Below are 15,000 nucleotides of genomic sequence, written 5' to 3'. Positions count from 1 at the left end.
TGTCAAACTCCCTAGTGTTCACCATGTGTGCTACTTTTTGCCAGTAAAACTATTTACTATGTCAAACTCCCTAGTGTTCACCACGTGTGCTACTTTTTGCCAGTAAAACTGTTTACTATGTCAAACTCCCTAGCGTTCACCATGAGTGCTACTTTTTGCCAGTAGAACTATGTACTGTACTGGTTGGTCCGGTGTCAGAATAATGTGACTGGGTGAGACATGAAGCCTGTGCTGCGACTTCTGTCGCACGTTAAATGTCAAAGCAGCACCGCCCTGATATCACCCTTCGTGGTGGACTGGGCGTTTAAGTAAACAAACAAACAAGCTATGTACTGTGTCAAACTCACTAGTGTTTATTATGTGTGCTACTTGTAGCCAGTAGAACTATGTACTGTGTCAAACTCACTAGTGTTCACCATGTTTACTATGTTTACCATTGTCTCGCCATATCACGCGTCGATATCTCAACAAGCAGATACCACCAGTCTGTCCTGGTCGACCGCTGGCTGATCGATTGTTTCAAGGGGTACAACTGTGCAGAGAGTTAAGATGTAACTGCATGTGGTAGCCTCCCTTTACAATTCCTGCATGTTCGACCACACTGAAATTATGTCCTGTGGAAAAAGTCATGTTGTATTTAAAGGCACAGAACGCCTCCCGTAAACCATCACAGATAATGTCAGGCTTTTACACACAGTACAAACACCCTTCCATTTGAACACTCACCGAACGGGAACATCGTGACGTAAAGGGCGAGCAATTTTCAAAGTATAAATTTGTCGGATTGAGACCATCTCAATCGGACCCATCCTGAACTCAGGTCAAAAATGAGTTACTTCCCTTCAACTGGTGATAGCCGTGGAGCGATGATTGTGCGTTTTGGCGCAAGACCTAACTTTTAAAATCTAAATAATAAATTGACAGCTTGTTACACAAACATTCTTAAATCATAAAATAATTATTTTTTTCATCAAGACAAGATCAGTACAATTCGAAGTTTTGAAAGTTTGAATAAAGAAAAGCCCGAAAGCAGGGTCACGCAAGGTCGTGGTTTTCGTAGCAGACGACGGTTTATAGGCAGTCAAAAGCCATCGCTCGAGTTCTTATGAACCACATTCGTTTGTTTCGTGAAGAAAAGTCAGAGGTACATAATAACGTGCTATTGCAGATAAGCTCACAGCGAGCCGCATTCACTAAAATTACAAACTGACTACTACATTGTGAAAAAGGGAAACTGGATCACACGGGTTCACGATGGTTCAGGGGTAAGATAAACCACGCAAAATAAATTCTTTGAAAATTGCTCGCTCTTTACGTAGGGCACCTAGGATGTTCCCGTTTGGTGAGCGTTCAAATGGAAGGGTGTGTGTACTGTGTGTAAAAGCCTGACAGTATCTGTAATGGCTTACGGGAGGCTTACTGTGCCTTTAAATCCTGTTCACATCTTCGACGTTTTTTTTTTCTACAGCCTAGACACCTTATTGTCACTGTACAACGATCATGTATACACCCAACCCCACCCGCACGTTCTATCCTGGTATTTACATGGGGAAAGGGGATCATTCCACTTATAACACATACCCAAAACTACCGTTAAACTTCCAAATTACTTCAACAACACAATCCCACTCTGTTGAGGAAGCAGCCAGGGCCGAGGGGCAGGAGAAAGTTACCACCCAAACGGGAGCCAACCGCAGTCTGTGTTGGATTGGTTGAAACTGAAAGTTGTTGTGATTTCAACAAAACAGAACCCGTGGTTTGTTCTCTCAGGGCGGGGATGTTGCTCAGTCGGTAGCGCGCTGGATTCATATCCAGTTGGCCGCTGTCAGCGTGAGTTCGCAGTTCCCACGTTCGGCGAGAGATTTATTTCTCAGACTGAGAGTCAACTTTGTGTGCAGACTCTCCTCGGTGTCCGAACACCCCCGTGTGTACACGCAAGCAAAAGACCAAGTGCGCACGAAAAAGATCATGTAATCCATGTCAGAGTTCGGTGGGTTATAGAAACACGAAAATACCCAGCATGCTTCCTCCAAAAGCGGCGTATGGCTGCCTAAATGGCGGGGTAAAAACGTAAAATTCCACTCGTGCAAAAAAAACGAGTGTTCGTGGGAGTTTCAGCCCACGAACGCAGAAGAAGAAGAAGAAGAAGAAGAAGAAGAAGAAGAAGAAGAAGAAGAAGAAGAAGAAGAAGAAGAAGAAGAAGAACAAGTTCTCTCCCGTTTGGGTGGAACCCACTTTCTGTTCGTACACCTCAGTCCTGGCTGCAGAAATGGGGTATCTGTCCAAGATGAAGTGTACTCTTAGCCCATATATAACAGCTTTGGGCGGATTTATTGGTGATTTACGCAAGGGCTTCCCACATATGCGTCTCAGCGTCCTATACGCCATAGCGGCCGTACCAGAACTTCTTGAAGCATGTCGCGAGGCGCACGTACTGGAACTGAAACAAGCAGGTCCCGGGACGCACTACATTTGCGTTATCATGCCTACCGCTGGTACTGTTTTTCACACTCTAATCGTCTGCTCGTTTCCTTACAGTAAGGACAAGAATGTACCATTGACTAAATTTTAAAGACGAAAGACGAGAAAAGTTTCTGCCATTTTTGAAGACGAGAAAAGTTTCTGCCATATTTGAAGACGAAAAAGGTTTCTGCCATATTTGAAGACGAAAACAGTTTCTGTCATATTTGAAGACGAAAAAGTTTCTGCCATATTTGAAGACGAAAAAAGTTTCTGCCATATTTGAAGACGAAAAAAGTTTCTGCCATATTTGTACCGACGCAAATTCACGGAGAGCATCTAATCAATATGAAAAATAACGCCTTTGTGACATAACTTCCACAAGTCCTGGTCTTGAGACCCTCCAAAGTTTTGCTGAAGGGGTCCTTTAAATCCATGAAAATTAATATGGGGGTCCCCGGACCCTTCAGGCAGAGTGTAGATAGGGAGCCCTGTTACAAGATGGTCTGAGTACACACAAAAATGAAGGTATCTCAATGGTTCTTTGCTAATGGTGACAATGGGGGGGGGGGGGGGGGTCATGTACTTCAGGTCGTGTTACAGCAGTATCCTAACCCTTCATCAGAAAACAGATCTTTAAAAAAAAACTCGATCTGAATTTTGTTTATTAAAAATAAATAAATTAAAAAAACATTAAAAAACTCTATCTTACTCTCAGTCTCACCTCCACAGGTGTTCGGAACGTTCATTCTGATCAGCTGCATTCTGGCGGTAACGGACAACAGGAACATGAAGCCTCACAAAGGTCTGATGCCGCTGGCGCTTGGTGGCATCGTGTTCGCTATCGGCACGTGCTGGGCGTATAACTGGGTCATGCACTTCAGGTCGTGTTACAACAGTATCAGAAAAGAGATCTTTAAAAAAAAAACTCGATCTGAAAAAAATTAATTAAAAACAAATAATTAAAAAAACATTAAAAAACTCTATCTTACTCTCAGTCTCACCTCCACAGGTGTTCGGAACGTTCATTCTGATCAGCTGCATTCTGGCGGTAACGGACAACAGGAACATGAAGCCTCACAAAGGTCTGATGCCGCTGGCGCTTGGTGGCATCGTGTTCGCTATCGGCACGTGCTGGGCGTATAACTGCGGGTACGCCATCAACCCCGCACGTGACCTGGGGCCCCGGATCTTCACCGCCATTGCTGGCTGGGGCGTAGAACCTTTCAGGTGAGGATAATTCAAATGATTGAGAATTAAAAAAAACAAGAAAGGTATGTTGTTAAAACGTTTAATTATTGACAAAACAAAACGTCACGTTCACAGAAATATCGACCTAACGGTGTACAGACGTTAATTATGCCGAAGATTTATCTGACAAAATGTCCATCCGCTTGCAGGCAAGACACAAGCGAGGCAATCAAATTATCAATTAATCAAGAATTAATTCAAAAGATTGATTAAGACGAGGTGTAATTACCGCCTATGACTCTTTTCTTACTTCATTATTTTACTTTGCTTGATGTTTCTTACAAGGACATCAGCACAATGTTGACCTTGACTGCACCTGTAAAAGCAATTCCAATCTGTATGTTAATATGTAACCACACTTATTATAGGCTCAGCTTGTTATGTTGTGTGGTCCCAAGTACTTTATGCCACCCACCCTATATTGTCTAAATACATTTTGTTTGAACCAAGACTCTTATGTCGATCAGTGAAGCTAAACTGTCCAGGCTCTTCGCATGCGTTCAGATCAATCGCGTTGCATTTCAGCGAACAGCCTGGAGTTGTTTCCATGGTGTGCATAGCTATTTGAACGTTTGTTGTGTTGTTACACCCCCGGTATAGGGGTGTGTATAGGATTCGCTCCATGTGTTTGTTTGTTTGTGTTCGCATATAGATCTCAAGAATGAACGGACCGATCGTCACCAAACTTGGTGAACAGGTTCTATACATTCCTGGGACGGTCCTTACAAAAATTGGGACCAGTCAAACACACGGTTAGGGAGTTATTGGTGGATTAAGATTCTACAAGGACTTATAGAGGGAGATATTAATGGTCAAAGGGAAATAACCTTCTCAGTTGGTGGCAGTGAGAATGGTTATTTCCCTTTGACCAACGGGGGTGTTTTTCCTACCTCGGAGGAATTTCTTGTTTTAACAACTTTGAATTGATTACTTCGAAGCCACCTCTTACCCCCCCCCCCCTCCCTATCCCCCGCCTGTCGCTCAAAGATATCCCCGCCCACTTGTGTAGTTCAGAAATGTTTCCCAGAAATGTTTCCCAATGTTGAATTTACAAGTTCTACCCGCACGTAGTCTGCTTAAGTAGAACCATGATCACATGGAATTAATTCAGGTTTTGATTTATCTTATTGCCTGTATGTTATTGATTTTGTGTGTGTTTTGTTGCACCAGCTACCGAGACTACAACTGGTTCTGGGTTCCTATTGTGGGGCCGATGTCAGGCGCCATTGTGGCATGGATCGTCTACAACATTTTCATCAATGTGAGTGGTCATTCATTATGTAGTTTTTTTTAAGTCCTTAAAACCCATATGGGTATGCGGTACTACGAGAGATTCTTTTTTTAAAGTCCCTTAAAACCCAGATGGGTATGCAGGACGAGAGGAGAAAGGTTTTGTTAAGTCCTTTGAAACAATATGGGTATGCAGGATCACTAGAGAGTTGTTAAATTCCATGCAACCCATATGGGTATGCGGGAGCCGTAAAGCCAATATGGATATGGGACCACGAGACAGGTTTGTTAAGTCATTTCAACACCTATGGGCATGCGAGACAACAATAGATTTTTTAATTCCCTTCAACCTATATGGGCTTGCGAAACCATGATATTTTTTTAATTTTTAATTTTTTTTAAGTTCCTTTAACCCATAGGGGTAGGGTTCCCCTCAGAGTATCAGAAAAGCTATCTATTGAACGATACAGGTTAGTTTGGTATTTTCCATTCGAAATTGCTGTCATGTCCCCAGCTTCACTGGCCAGACGACGAAGAAGAGGCGGAGCTGAATCAAGTCTTGTCAGTCTCCCCGCCAGGGGAAAAATCTGAGAATGGTGACATCAAAACTGGAGTAGTCAACCCTGCCTACACTGGGGGTACGCTTAATATATTTTAGAAAGTGCTGATAAAAATGCTTCTGAAATTAGCGACAAGAGATCATACAGATTGGTACTGAGTTCAGTCCATGAAGCAGAAAAAGTGTAGGATGTTTGGGACCTTCGGGAAAAGAACAAGTCTGACAAGTGAATCGTTAGCTGTACAATGTTGGGCCGGTACCAATGGCAAATAAACCAGAAGCATCTTTTTACATTTAGTCAAGTTTTGACTAAATGTTTTAACGTAGAGGGGGAATCGAGACGAGGGTCGTGGTGTGTGTGTGTGTGTGTGTGTGTGTGTGTGTGTGTCTGTCTGTCTGTCTGTGCGTGTGTGTGTGTGTAGAGCGATTCAGACCAAAATACTGGACCGATCTTTATGAAATTTGACATGAGAGTTCCTGGGAATGATATCCCCGCCGTTTTTTTCTTTTTTTCGATAAATACCTTTGATGACGTCATATCCGGCTTTTTGTAAAAGTTGAGGCGGCACTGTCACACCCTCATTTTTCAATCAAATTGATTGAAATTTTGGCCAAGCAATTTTCGACGAAGGCCGGACTTCGGTATTGCATTTCAGCTTGGTGGCTTCCTTGTGGGTTCCTGATTCCAAAAACATATAGATGTGATATGTTTGGATTAAAAACACGCTCAGAAAGTTAAAAAGAATAGAGATAAAGAAAAGCGTGCTATCCTTCTCAGCGCAACTACTACCCCGCTCTTCTTGTCAATTTCACTGCCTTTGCATCGAGCGGTGGACTGACGATGCTACGAGTATACGCTCTTGCTGTAAAAATGCAGTGAGTTCAGTTTCATTCTGTTTGTTCGACAGCTTGACTAAATGTTGTAATTTCGCCTTACGCGACTTGTTTATCTTTTGCGAGAAAAGCAACATGACTGTCTGTGGTCTTTGTACTCTGCTATATATAAATCGCTACAAGCATTCAGTGGCTTCTACGCTGAAAACAGCGACTAACTGATATGACATGCTATAACTATTAATCTCAGAACCTTCCACAATCCTAAACCAACAATTGTTTATGCACTTCGCTCCACATTTCTTCTCTGTTGCCTAGTTTGCACTGACCTCTCGAGCATCGCTCCTGACCTGAACCCTAAACCTTGTTTTCCTCGGCAAAAACGGTTTTTACTGTTTGTTATATCATTCAAGAGATTAAATGTCGGGTTTCTCTCTCCCTCTATGTCTGTGTGTTTGTCTTTATTGTGTCTATGTCTTGTATTTAGTGTCTATTTCTTATATCTTGTGCCTGTGACTGTTTCTGTTTTGACGTGTCTGTTTCTGACGTCTCTGTGTCTCGTGCATTGTGTCTGTGTCATGTGTCTGTGTCATGTGTCTCAGTGTGTCTTGTGACTGTAGCTTGTGTCTTGTGACATGTGTCTGTGTCACGTAGTTGTGTGATGTATATGTGTCATGTGTCTCCGAGCGTCTTGTGTTTGTGTCTTGTGTCTGTGTCTTGTGTCTATGTCATGTGTCTATGTCATGTGTCTATGTCATGTGTCTATGTCATGTGTCTATGTCATGTGTCTATGTCATGTGTCTATGTCATGTGTCTATGTCTTGTGTCTATGTCATGTGTCTATGTCATGTGTCTGTGTCTTGTGTCTATGTCATGTGTCTATGTCATGTGTCTATGTCATGTGTCTATGTCATGTGTCTATGTCTTGTGTCTATGTCATGGGTCTATGTCATGTGTCTATGTCATGTGTCTATGTCATGTGTCTATGTCATGTGTCTATGTCATGTGTCTATGTCTTGTGTCTATGTCATGTGTCTATGTCATGTGTCTATGTCATGTGTCTATGTCATGTGTCTATGTCATGTGTCTATGTCATGTGTCTATGTCTTGTGTCTATGTCATGTGTCTATGTCATGTGTCTATGTCATGTGTCTATGTCATGTGTCTATGTCATGTGTCTATGTCATGTGTCTATGTCATGTGTCTATGTCATGTGTCTATGTCATGTGTCTATGTCAATGTGTCTATGTCAATGTGTCTATGTCATGTGTCTATGTCATGTGTCTGTGTCTTGTGTCTGTGTCAAAAGTCTGTGTCAAGTGTCTGTGTCAAGTGTCTGTGTCATGTGTCTATGTCATGTGTCTATGTCATGTGTCTATGTCAAGTGTCTATGTCATGTGTCTATGTCATGTGTCTATGTCATGTGTCTATGTCATGTGTCTATGTCAAGTGTCTGTGTCAAGTGTCTATGTCATGTGTCTATGTCATGTGTCTATGTCAAGTGTCTGTGTCATGTGTCTATGTCATGTGTCTATGTCATGTGTCTATGTCAAGTGTCTATGTCATGTGTCTATGTCATGTGTCTATGTCATGTGTCTATGTCAAGTGTCTGTGTCATGTGTCTATGTCAAGTGTCTGTGTCAAGTGTCTATGTCATGTGTCTGTGTCTTGTGTCTATGTCATGTGTCTATGTCATGTGTCTATGTCATGTGTCTATGTCATGTGTCTATGTCATGTGTCTATGTCATGTGTCTATGTCATGTGTCTATGTCTTGTGTCTATGTCATGTGTCTATGTCATGTGTCTATGTCATGTGTCTATGTCATGTGTCTATGTCATGTGTCTATGTCATGTGTCTATGTCATGTGTCTATGTCATGTGTCTATGTCATGTGTCTATGTCTTGTGTCTATGTCATGTGTCTATGTCATGTGTCTATGTCATGTGTCTATGTCATGTGTCTATGTCATGTGTCTATGTCATGTGTCTATGTCATGTGTCTATGTCAAGTGTCTGTGTCATGTGTCTATGTCAAGTGTCTGTGTCATGTGTCTATGTCAAGTGTCTGTGTCAAGTGTCTATGTCATGTGTCTGTGTCTTGTGTCTGTGTCATGTGTCTATGTCATGTGTCTATGTCATGTGTCTATGTCATGTGTCTATGTCATGTGTCTATGTCATGTGTCTATGTCATGTGTCTATGTCTTGTGTCTATGTCATGTGTCTATGTCATGTGTCTATGTGCATGTGTCTGTGTCTTGTGTCTGTGTCAAAAGTCTGTGTCAAGTGTCTGTGTCAAGTGTCTGCGTCATTTTTCTCAGTGTGTCTTGTGTCTGTGTCGTATGTCTTGTGTCAGTGTTTTGTATCTTGTGCATGTGTCTGTGTCTTGTGTCTGTGTCAAAAGTCTGTGTCAAGTGTCTGTGTCAAGTGTCTGCGTCATTTTTCTCAGTGTGTCTTGTGTCTTGTGTCTGTGGCTTGTGTCTGTGTCTTATGTCTTATGTCTTGTATCTTATATCTGTGTCATGTGTATGTGTCATGTGTCACAGTGTGTCTTGTGTCTGTGTGGTTTGGTATGTCTGTGTATGGTAGGCCTATTGTGTGCCTTGTGTCTGCGTCTGGTGTCTGTGTCATGTGTCATGTGTCTGTGTCATGTGTTATGTGTCTGTGTCATGCGTCTGTGTCATGTGTCTTTGGCATGCGTCTCAGTTTGTCTTGTGTCTCTGTGGCTGGTGTATGTGTGTGGTGTCAAGCTTCTGTGTCTGTTTCTGGTGTCGTATGCCTGGTTTCTTGTGTCTCGTGTCTGTGTCTTGTGTCGGCGTTTTGTGTCTTGCGTTTGTGTATTGTGTCCTGTGGCTGTGGTTTTGGCTGTGTCTTGTGTATGTGTCTTGTGTCTGTGTCTTTGTCTTGTGCTTGTGTCTTGTTTCTGTGTCTTGTTTCTGTGTGTTGTGTCTGTGTCGTGTGTCTTCTGTCAGTGTCTTGTTTTTGTGTCATGTGTTTGTGTCATGTGTCTCACTGTGTCTTGTGTCCGTGTGGTGTTGTGTGGTGTGTTTGTGTCTGGTGTCTGTGTCTGATGTATGTGTAATGTGTCTTTGTCCTGTGACTCAGCGTGTCTTGTGTCTGGTGTCTGTGTCTGGTGTCTTATGTCTGAGTCTTGTGTCTTGTGTTTGTGGCTGGTGTCTGTGTAATGTGTCTTTGTCCTGTGACTCAGCGTGTCTTGTGTCTGAGTCTTGTGTCTTGTGTTTGTGGCTGGTGTCTGAATCTTTTGGGTGGAGGCTTGTGTCTGGTGTCTTTGTCCCTGTCTGTGGCTTGTGTCTATAGATTTATGCATTAGCGTTTTTTTTTTAAGTGCGCCTGTTTGCTTTTGCTGTTGCGTTACTAATCAAATAACTGTAGGCCTACAGCGTTAATCTAAGTTTACGTTGTGTCTACATGTTTGTCGTTGAACTTGTTTGATTTAATGCCTTCATGCACACTAATCAAAGAAAAAAACCTGCATTAAAAGCCTTTTCTGAATGAAATGCCTCTCTTTTCTTTCAGATCAGAGCTTGTCGATCAACAGTGACCAGAAAACAAAGCTGTGATAACTGTGCGGGAAATACTGTTTGCGTTCCTAGCAGAGACGCAGATCTGAAATCACCGACAAAGAAATCTCAAAGTCGTATAGCCAATTAGGGATTAACAATGGGAAGCCGTGCACCCTACTTCAGACATCAGGAAAGCACGACGGTCTTCAACGATTTGTGTGTTTGTGTGTGTGTGTGTGTGTGTGTGTGTGTGTGTGTGTGTGTGTGTGTGTGCGTGTGTGTGTGTGTGTGTGTGTGTGTGTGTGTGTGTGTGTGTGTGTGTGTGTGTGTGTGTTTAGCTGTGAAGATAGTGATAGCAATTGTTGTTGTTAGGGGCATGGTGAGGCTAGAAAGTGTAGAAAGTGTTCAAGGGATGTCAGGATAATGTTATAACATTGTACATCAAGATTAATTGCTTTTCATAGATTCTGTTTTAAAAGGCGGGAAGCATGACGGCCTTCAAATGATTTCTGATGATGTTTTTACAGGCAGATTGTGATTTTGGTAGGGGCACTTAAGACTTGAAATTGTGGAAGCTGTTCAGTGTCTTACAAGACCTTTTATTTCAGTGCGGAATATATACACTCAAAGAGTTATTTTGAACGAGGCTTGAAGATCGGACATTGAGGCTATTTAATTAATAATTACTCAGTGAACTAATGGATGTATTTCTTTAGCTAAATGTGACCCTGCACCACGAAATGAGTCGCATGTCACCTCGCGCGGTTCTGCGCTAGGCTTAATATAAGTCCGGGGAGTGTCTGGTAACAGTGTGTGGGTCACCTTAGTCACAGGCTTATAACTCAAACAGTTTTTGCTCTTTTTTAAAACGGTTTTCACCACTGGATAGAGCATAAAAAACTCTTTAGGAAAATGTAAAAATATGAAAATCATGCAAAGGTGACATGCGACTCATTCCGTGTTGGAGGGTCACAAATCAGTGCATTGACAGGCTAACGTTTGATATCTGTTGACTGATTTACTTTGCTAGTTTAGTCATCAACGGCGGCTCGCTTTGAACGACAGTCCATTTGTAATTTGAAAGACGAGAGCGTTAACCGTATTATTGATCCTAACCTAGTGAGGTAGGGTGCTGATGACTAAATACAAAAAAAGGATGTAAACGCTCTAAGTATAGGCACCAACGGCAACGGAAATGATCAAACGACTTTCATTCGCTCATCTACAAATAGTTTCTATATTCAAGTTAAAACAGTAACTGTGTTTTTTAGAACTAGAACCATCATTTAGACAAATAAAATGCCGACATTTTTTCCGGTAGAATGAAAAACTAAAAATTATTAAAAAAAGAAAAAAAGTGATGGTCTTGAATTATAGACAAAACGAAACATTTTCAAGAATTTCGACCTAACGATATTTCAAGTGGACAAACAACATACACAACAAACAAATATCGATGATAACTGAGGTGACTTATCTTAGAATTGTTGCAGCTTCCAAAATGGAAGTAGAAAAATGGTTTCATCATCAAAATGAACCAATAGATTCGATGTTTGTGTCAACAGCAGCAGTCTGCAGTTAGTCAGCTGTTTTAAGGGAGAGAACTGCACAGAGAGTTTGGCTGCACTATTATGCGGTAGTCTACCATTACGAGCTATCTAACTCGGTGTTGTCTGCAACCTTTCTCCTGTGCAAAAATGCCATTTCTTGCTGCGTTTTTGGAACGGGTACTGAAGCCTATCAGTTTATTACCAAATTATTGGCTCTTCGATTTCCAATGAATGTGTTATTTCCTTTGATTTTTAGGAGGTCGCTTCATAAAGTATACTCATAAGCATATCAAACAAAGTAGGCTAGAGTTGTTGTAAGAGTTGTAATGTTTCCGTCGTGTTTGCTAACTTACTCTACCAAGAAGATCTTTAATTACCACTGATATTTGATGACACTGTGTAGGCTATCTGGATACAACGCAAATGATGTGTAGACTAAGTTGGTGGGTGCTTTGATCGGTCGCGTATTGTCTAATTTATTTTTTGGAGTAGTGTCTTAACTGAAGAACACTGAGCGGAAAAATGACACAAAATACGAAAATGCAACCAATAATTAATGCTGTATGTTTTACATTTGTCCTGTTTAAAAATAAAAACAAGTTTTTGTTTTTGTTTGTTGGCCTCAATTACATGTCGTTGAAGGAAGCACACTATACTTACAATACTTGTAAGGCGTCCGCCCCGTGATCGGGAGGTCGTGGGTTCGAACCCCGGCCGGGTCATACCTAAGACTTTAAAATTGGCAATCTAGTGGCTGCTCCGCCTGGCGTCCGGCATTATGGGGTTAGTGCTAGGACTGGTTGGTCCGGTGTCAGAATAATGTGACTGGGTGAGACATGAAGCCTGTGCTGCGACTTCTGTCTTGTGTGTGGCGCACGTTAAATGTCAAAGCAGCACCGCCCTGATATGGCCCTTCGTGGTCGGCTGGGCGTTAAGCAAACAAACAAACAAACAAACTTACAATACTTAACATTCCAGTTGACATTCTAAGTGCATGTGTGTAGGCCTACTTCGATTTGCTGTTCATGAGCGCACTTATCATTATTCCTTGGTAACCAAATCTCAGTACTCATATAATTCCATATATATGTTTCCCTTCTTCAAACATTATGACGTCATATAATAAATGAAATGAAATAAAAGTAGCATAAATATGTGTTTTCCTTAAATGTCTTATGAACAGGATTTGATTTTGAATGCTACGTATCTGCTTCCCTGCTTCAAAGCTTGTGTTGCCAAATAATGAATGACATGAAATAAAATGTAGCATAATTATGTCTTCCTGGCTTATCTGATTTTATTAGAAACAACTTTAATGATTCAGTCCCTGTTGTCTGAATTCATGTATATCGTTGATCATGCTGTTATGACCTGCTGCTTTCATGTATCATGTGATATGAGTGGATCTGCTGAATAAAGTCAAAATGGGACCAGTGTATTATATCATTGTATATGTCAATGTACATGCGATGTCATCCATACAGTATACAATCTACATCCTTCAAATTACGTTGTACTTGTAAGCTGAAAGACACATTTCTTCTCATGTAAAAAAAAAAAACCAAAAAACTTCCGGCCGGCTTTTGTACGGGATAAGATCAGCCCTCCACTTGGTCATATACCAAAAATGAAGAGCCTGGGTTCTCTCTGCGTTGAAATAGAATCGTTCATGAATCAATTTAAAGACATTAATAAAGTCATCAAAAATGTTTAACTCACGATATCAAGCAGTCAGGGTGTTGATTTTCAGTATGTGATCAAGTGGAGGGATGGTCTTATCTCACGTAAAAGCCTCGCCAGATCTGAGATGATGAGTCGACAGATAGGTATACATACAATATACAGCCTGGCTGCTTTCCGTAGAGAGTGGTAACTTTTTGCTGAATTGATTTCAATCAATCAATCAATAAGAAGCTTATACCCCGCGTATCCCGTGGGTACAGTTCTATGCGCTTGTCGAAGAGCTGTCAACACAGGACTAACAGAAAGAAAAAAATAACATCTACAGACGAACATAAACCCTATCACACACTAGCAGACCCTACTAAACATACAACAAACAACTGTTTAACAACAATGTACACATCAATAGCAGTTTGAACGAGATTTAATTAGTTCAACAAAAAGCACAAATAAATACAATTGATACATAATCAATTAGTTAATTCATTCATTTGAACGATATTTCATTCACGTAAAAAGTTCAACAAAAAGCACAAATGAAAACAATTAAAAAAATTAATCAATACATTATTATGAAAAAATAAGAGATCCTCTGACACTGTCTGCACAGAGAGCAGTCGGGTTGCGCTTTTGGGGGGACAGAACATTTAATCAAAGTATCCTTCCAGGTAGGGGAAAACACATGGGGCAGGTTGGGACAAACAGGGGCACGTCGGGACAGTGTCCCGATCTGCCCCTTTCCGACCTGCCCCAAAGACTCTATCCTCAAAGTTCACACTTTTCAGATCGAATGTGATTTTTCTTAGCGTGAATCGCGTTGAGGTAACCTTCCGAAGAGACCTAACTTTTTGAAAACACAAGAACAGTTTCAGGATTCATCTAAACAAACACCTTTATAACACTTTTGTCGAACAATCAAAGTTTGACTTGCCTTGGAGTTTTAGCACCCGACTGCTGGCTCACCCAACTGCTGACACTCCCGCCAAAAACAAAATGGCTGCTGACAAAGATCTAGTAATTAAAAAAACAGACTGGAGGTTAAACGGTCAAAAAAAGGAAATCTTCATCCTTAAAACGAATTTTTTCGACCTGCCCCATGTTCCGACCTGCCCCGGTCTCCCCATATTTTCTGGTAGGTGTCCAAGGGGAAAGATGCTCTGATTAAATGTAAACGCCTGGACGGATGGTGGGTGGTGAAAACGATCGCTTACACGAGAAAGATGGTAACTTTAACACACGATGATTCCAGTCACGAAAGGGTGTAGATAGTAAATGTTTTCAGCGTCACGTCATGTAGTGATAAATAGAGCAGAGAGACCTTGTGGGGTGATGGGGTCATTTAGATTGAAACGTGTACATAAGCACGTTTATAGTAGGCCCGATTATCGTGTGTATGGATGGGCTGCTGCTCCTGCTGCTGCTGCTGCTGCTGCTGCTGCTGCTGGTGTTTGTGCGTTTGTGTGTGTGAGTGTGTGTGTGTCTGTGCGTGTGTGTGTGTGTGTGTGCGTGTGTGTGCGCGTGTGCGCGCGTGTGTGTGTGTGCATGTTTATGTGCTCGCAGAAGTGCGTGGTGGTGGTGGTGGTGTGTGTGTGTGTGTGTGTGTGTGTGTGTGTGTGCGTGTGTTCGTAGGTGCGTGAATGTGTCTGTGCTTGCAGATCTTGCGTGTTGGTGGTGTGTCTGCATGCGCGCGTACGTGTGTGTGTGTGTTCAAGTTGTGGGCGTGTGCGTGTGTGCGTACGTGTGGGCGAATGTGATCATGTGCGCAAGTATATAATCACATTCGCCCACACGTACGCACACACGCACACGCCCACACACACATAAACACACACACACACACACACACACACACACACACACACACACACACACACACACACACACACCCGTGCGTAGTGCGTGCGTGCTTGCGT

General features: G+C 41.9%; 1 protein-coding gene across 1 annotated transcript in view; it reads left to right on the top strand.

Annotated features, from left to right (window-relative positions):
• The window catches only part of LOC138949302 (aquaporin-9-like), a 17,879-nt gene extending 5,045 nt beyond the window's left edge, over positions 1-12,834 (top strand). The window contains exons 4-7 of the mRNA XM_070321093.1: positions 3,473-3,690; positions 4,882-4,972; positions 5,456-5,579; positions 9,868-12,834. Of these exons, the coding sequence (XP_070177194.1) occupies positions 3,473-3,690; positions 4,882-4,972; positions 5,456-5,579; positions 9,868-9,911 (477 nt within the window). The 3' untranslated portion in view covers positions 9,912-12,834. The remainder of the gene's footprint in view (positions 1-3,472; positions 3,691-4,881; positions 4,973-5,455; positions 5,580-9,867) is intronic.
• Positions 12,835-15,000: the final 2,166 nt, after the last annotated feature.

This window comes from Littorina saxatilis, linkage group LG1 (assembly GCF_037325665.1).
Source record: "Littorina saxatilis isolate snail1 linkage group LG1, US_GU_Lsax_2.0, whole genome shotgun sequence".
Taxonomy (NCBI): domain Eukaryota; kingdom Metazoa; phylum Mollusca; class Gastropoda; order Littorinimorpha; family Littorinidae; genus Littorina; species Littorina saxatilis.
Note: the sequence above shows the minus strand (reverse complement) of the source record. Positions and strands in the feature narration are given on the sequence as shown.